The 6333-nt window shown below is 34.6% G+C and overlaps 1 protein-coding gene across 1 annotated transcript in view; it reads right to left on the bottom strand.

Annotated features, from left to right (window-relative positions):
- Positions 1-6333, bottom strand: part of EXOC6 (exocyst complex component 6) — a 46150-nt gene that overhangs the window by 17988 nt on the left and 21829 nt on the right. The window contains exons 14-16 of the mRNA XM_010152862.1: positions 5478-5587; positions 4324-4435; positions 2584-2718 (exon numbers count right to left, since the gene is read on the bottom strand). Coding sequence (XP_010151164.1) covers positions 2584-2718; positions 4324-4435; positions 5478-5587 — 357 coding nt within the window. The remainder of the gene's footprint in view (positions 1-2583; positions 2719-4323; positions 4436-5477; positions 5588-6333) is intronic.

The following is a 6333-nucleotide window of genomic DNA, read 5'->3' as shown; positions in this document are numbered from 1 at the left end:
GGGAAAGAGACAGGATAGAAACCATTAAAAAAAAATTCTAATGTGTTTTTCTGTGTTCATTCTGTATTTTTCCAAATAGCACAGATACTAAGATCACTAAACCCAGATATAATATTCTGTGATTCCCTCCAGTAGAACATTGGTAGTTTATAGCATAGTTAAATATAACTGAGGGCATAAGCAATCAGCACAGAATATAATGCCGACTTTCAACTGCATTTATTCAATTAAATTCAAGGAGAAAGAACATCTTACTCTTAATGAGATCAAATATTATTGCTGCATTGTTTTGTTTGAATGTTGAAAAGTTTATGGATTGACCTTACACAAAAATATCTATAGATATGCAAATTCAAAGACACACATGCACTATCGGTACACAACAAGCAAACTAGGCAGCCCAGACCTTAAGGACAGCGCAAAATTAGTAAAACTACTGGTAGAGCAATGGTGACCTAACTACAGTTGCTAGAACCTTCCTGTCTAGCCTTATTCATTAAATCCTTAACAAACAAAATGACATTTAATGGAAAAATTTTTGGCAATGAACTGGAAATACGAAGTGTCTTACAATGGTGATGTCTTGTTCCACCTCACCCACCTTTTAACATCTATGCCAGAGGGGATATTATAACAGGATAGGCTACATATTGCATCAAGAGAAAAACTTAAGTACAGTAAACAACTACTCTCAATAGGATTAGTCCTCTTTATCCCATAAATACAAGAAATTATCCTCCTTTATTTCAGTGTCACTGAAAAAAACCCAAATACCTAAAGTTGAAGTTGCAGCTGCTTCGGAATCTCTGATGACTTTTTGTTTTGTTTCTCTTTCCAAAATTTCTGTATAAAAGCCCTAAGTGACTAAGAAAGCAATGCGCAGGCTGAATTAATGGCACAAGGTAACCTGTACGAGATTATTCTTCAGTGAGAATGTTTTCTTCAGAAAGTGTATTGGGTTTGTGTGGCAAGGTTTTGGCAGTGGGTGGGCTACAGGGGTGGCTTCCGTGAGAAGCTGCTAGAAGCTTCCCCTATGTCCAATAGAGCCAGGGCCCCCCAAGACGGACCCGCTGCTGGCCAAGGCCGAGCCCATCCGGGACAGTGGTAGCACCCCTGGGATAAGGTGCTTAAGAAGGAAAAAAGTTGCTGGGCAACAGCAATAGCAGCCAGAGAGAGGAGTGAGAATATGTGAGAGGAACAGCTCTGCAGACACCAAGGTCAGTGGAGAAGGAGAGGGAGGAGGCGCTCCAGGTGCCAGAGCAGAGGTTCCCTGGCAGCCTGTGGTGCAGACCACGTTGAGGCCAGCTGTGCCCTGCAACCATGGAGGGTCACGGTGGAGCAGAGATCCGCCTGCAGCCCAGGGAGGACCCCACACCCTAGAGCTTACCAGGGTCATTATGACATAAAACAGCCTGAGCACGGATCAGAATTTTGTCTCATTTATTTTAGGGATAAGTCTCAATCATCTTGAGTTAACCTGACATTGCGTGTATGAGCTGTTTTCAGCAATTTCATTTTTATGTGCAGACCTCTCTTTAACAAAACATGTGTCTGCCTTACAACTGAAAAAGGACTAAGGCCTTTTGAGTAACATTGTGGAGAGGGGCTTCACAGATGAGGGTATAAGGACATCAGATGTTATTATACAAGCCACTTGGTATTTTTGCTTTAGTTTCTTTTTTTCAAAATCCTTCAGAATTTCTGTATAGACAAATACAAGAACAACTAGGAGAACTTCACCTGCTAATGAGATGAGGATTCATATATAGAAAAAAACCCTACATTTTTGATTTTAGGACTATTTTATACTCTGCTTACAAATGTTGCCATGCTAATTGTTGAAATTACAATTGCCTATGCTGAGTATGCATCACTTATGATTTACTTTAATTTTTTGAGATATAAGCTTAAGTACTTCTGCCATTTCTGAAAAATGTCAGAGAAAATACAGCTTGTGCAGATAAGCAGTTGCCATACATTAGAAACAGTCAAGTTCCCACTGATCATTTTAACAAGTATTATTGTGTCTATGAAGGGAAAGTAAATTAAATATTAATTCTAAAAAGACAATTGAATAATTTATGCTTATGCTTTATAACACATTCTTAATATTGCTTTTATATTGCTAAATTACACTATTTGAAAATATACAACAGAATATTTATATTGTGGAATAAAACCAAATAAATAATACAAACATTTTAGATTAAACTAGCAGTTTTGCTCAATTCCATTCAGAAAGGAGAGATGTTACACACAGAAATTGGAGCTTAATTTGTTGAAAGCTTCTGGTGCAATTAAGCTTAACCTCTCATTTCATAACTTAACAAAAGATGCTTCTGAAAGAGAATATTGATATATATGTACTGCCATATATATCAGATTATGCCAATAACCTAAAAAACACTGTTTATCTGCTCAGTGTTACAATTGCATTCTTAACAGTTCAGAATTGTTTTAAAGTCAAATATGATAAAGCATGCAGCTTTGTCCTCACCCCTTTTTATTTTAAATTGCTTACTTTATAGCAACTTTAATGTAACTTTTCAGACATAGTCATCTAACGGATGACATACACCATACCTTAAATGTAGAAAGTCCATAAAGTCTTGCAGTGTGAACAGTCACTTGTGAAATATTTGTAATGTTAGATATAAAATCTTCAAGGTATTTACAGGCTTGTTCCAGGTGTGTTGTGTTTATGATGATTTGAACAAGCTACAAGAGACAAAAAATTCTTGTAAAAATCCTTTTTGTATCACCCATTGTCATCTGATATTGTAAATGGTTACTTCTTTCAGCAACAATTATTAGAAATTAATGACAGTATTTCAGGTTACCACCTATTACCTGTCAGTTTTCAAGTTTGCTTTCAAATACCACTAAGGAGGAATACCACTGTTTACATACAAATGATGCCATTTTAAAAATGAAGACTGCAGACACCTACTCAGTGAAATAAATCCAATTGATATTTTAGAATTAAAGGAAGGAAAATATATCACCAAAAGCAAAAAATTACTGCCATAAAAAAATATTTCACAATACTGTCTGCAGAATGATGCTTTCTGAAGTCTGGGAATTGAAGAAATAAGGTGGTCAACTCCTTCCTGCCCCAACACTGGTAACAATCTGCTTATATGTGTTAGGAATATTTCTATAAGCAGGATCTGCATTAGCATTGATTTCACAAATTAATGTACATAATGCATACTAACTGAAATATCAGTATATTACATCTTAATTCCCACTGTATACTGTCTTAGTGAACACTAATGTAAAGCTTGGTAAAATAAGTTCTCACTTTAATATTTTTATCATAAAACATATTGGCTTGATAATGAAGCACCTCAAAAAATACTAGTGAATTTATTTTCATATTGTTGAAAATAGTCCTGTACCAATTTCAAGAACATGGAAGAGTATGTCTCAGAAAAAATGTATGGCTTGTCTTACTAAGATGGCAATATGTCATTCATAGAGCTCTTTCCTCATCTTTTTCTTGTTGATTTTGTCTATACAAGAGGTTCTTGCAGTTTAAAACCAACATTCAGTAGGACACATGCCTGCCCTAATGGCAGTAGTCTAAGTCCTTCTCAGCACATCTCAGTAGGTACCTGCTGTCTCCTGACATTGCATGTACCTGCAGTGAATGTTCAGTGATTCACTACCTCACTCTGTCTTATTCTGCCCAATAAACAAATTAAACCAAGAGTCCTGATGATGAAACAACATGCATAAACCTATTAAAATGTTTTAATTGCAATGACTATAGAAAAAGTTTTGTCTGTTAGAGTGGTCTTGAGACTTCATATTTATAAATCTTTATATATACATATATATACATAAATCTGGTAGGTTTACTCTGAAAATCTACACAGTTGATGTGAAAGATTTTCTTTCCTCTCTTCCCCCCACCCTTGTTTTTAATAGAAAGAAAATGAACAGTATGCTACCAATTTCTAGACAAGAGTGGAACACATGAACCATGCTCTATATGCAACCAAAGAAGTAGAATTCTTTCTCTTATTTCTTGAAAATCTCTGCTTACCTTGCAGCAGACAGAACTCTTTCATTGTCATCTCACACTCAAAAGGCATCCCTGTGTAATTATACTTCCAACTAAACCCAACACTGTATTGCTGTTATTTACATAACAGATAGTGATGCGTTTTTATACTACTTCTTTCACCTCGTTTGTTAAAGCAAACACTACTTATTTTTCTTACACAAATCTTAATAGATATCTTATATCTAAATTTACAAGAGTAGTTTTGGCATTAACTGTCTTAAAAAGTTCTGAGTATGTGTTTTAAAACTTACCTCGGTTAAACCTATATGAGGTTTTTTAATTAGGTTCTGTAAACAACTACTTAGAGTTCTTGTAAGCAGCAAATTTGTAGATTTTCTGAGCATATCATCTATTTCTGTTGAGCTGAAAAAGAATTTGTTCTTGTAACTATGCTGTACATGACAATACTTTGACAGTAATAATTATTTTCTTTTTCCCTGCAAAGGACACTTTTCACGTTAAGAATTCCCTATGTATGTTTCATTTCTGGTTGCTCCAAGTCTTCTGTGTTCTAACACACAAAACACCTCTTTTCACTTACAAAGTATTCATTAGCTGAATTTCAACACTGAAGCAAAACTTTTTTTTTTTTTTTAAAGATTTTGAACATGTTTATTGACACAGCAGTTCCGAAAGAGTAATTTGTGGGTTTTAATGAGTTACTGAAGAGGTCAACATGTGCTCATTAGGATGTGTAAATTATAAACAGTATCAATTAAGAATGTGTGAAAGCGAGTCATTTACATCTTTAACAGTGCAGAACTGGGTGACCAGCCACGAATACCTTCCAGATTTCAGATCTATGAATGTTATTTTATGTAATTAAAACTAAGCTACTGAAGGCCACAAGAGGAAAGGAAATGGGAGAATAGTGATGATTTCCACCAAAAAAAAGGTGGGGTGGAAGAGGGAATAAGTATGCAGACAACACATTTTGTTGCAGAAGAAATCAACGTTAAGGAAACTCACAGCACTGAGAAGGGAAAGACCATAATCAGGGATGCTACACAATTATTTCTGAAATGGTCGGTACCAAAGCATATTTTTCAAATCTTACATGCTTTGTTAAATAAAGAAAACCTGTAGATTCAAACTAGTCAATGCTGTTTAAAAAAAACTAAACCCAGTAGTGTTTAGACTGCGTACCATGCCAAGCTACCTTCACCTATACAGACATACATATATTCTATAGAATTTATATATATGCACATATGAAATACATGCTATAGCATTGGGAATCACAAAGGAAATATAAAGAATTATATGTGTAAATTATATGTAAATTATGAAACAAGCACAGCTAGTAAGTGCACAAGAAAATATATTTTCAATTTAATATGTATTTTTAGGTCAGCTGGAAGTTACAGGTTACCTTATAGTGACACTGCTGATATGTCAAGCTTACCTGCGGTGAAGTGACTCTGAAAACTTAAGGCTTGCATAAATAAATTCCTTAACCTGGATATAAATCTGAGGCACTGACTGAGACATTGGAAGCTTCTTCGGAAAGGACTGCTGTGGAAAAAAAACCAAACCAAAACAAAACAAAACTGTCTTACAGTTGAAACTGATTCTAAGGAGAGCTTGGTATTAAATGCAACAATTAGAAAGCCACCTAACACTATCAATGTATTAATCCAGTTTAAGCTCTTCTGTTTTTCATCAAATACAAACGATGGTATGCATTGGGCTGGCTTCTACATCTGTTTAAATAGCTTATGACCAAAATAGAACTTCACCACTTATTTAAATTACAATAAAGGTTGGAGACCATGTAACTACAAACACACATTAAAAATAGATCTCAAATCACTTCTAATCGGAATGAGTAAGACACATGTAAGTGGGGTGGGAGGCTCAAAAATGTGAAATTTTTTTTGCCAAAGAAAGCAGTGCAAACAAAAAAAAACGTTTGAGATGTTCAATACATCTGGAATTTTCAATGCATCTTGAGTATGTTTAGGCATGTATATTTACTATCATATATTTACTTTCTCTCGATGGTTCACAGAACTAAAGCAGTTTGAATTCATTTCAACAATCTGAATTAACATATGGGAAATAGTAACAGTCTGTAAGAAAAAAATCATGCTTCTTACTTCAGTTTTAAAGCTGATATTGTATTTGGGAGGACAAAAAGAAATCACTCAAATCTACACAAACCAAATAGATATTTCTGCATTAAAGACAATTTTTTAAAATCTGAAAAACAATTAATTTTCCATTTACTCTATGACTAATGCATGAGAAAAATAATTAAC

Source organism: Eurypyga helias, unplaced genomic scaffold (assembly GCF_000690775.1).
Source record: "Eurypyga helias isolate BGI_N326 unplaced genomic scaffold, ASM69077v1 scaffold37135, whole genome shotgun sequence".
NCBI lineage: Eukaryota > Metazoa > Chordata > Aves > Eurypygiformes > Eurypygidae > Eurypyga > Eurypyga helias.
The sequence above is the reverse complement of the archived record's forward strand: the minus strand, read 5'-3'. Positions and strand labels throughout refer to the sequence as shown.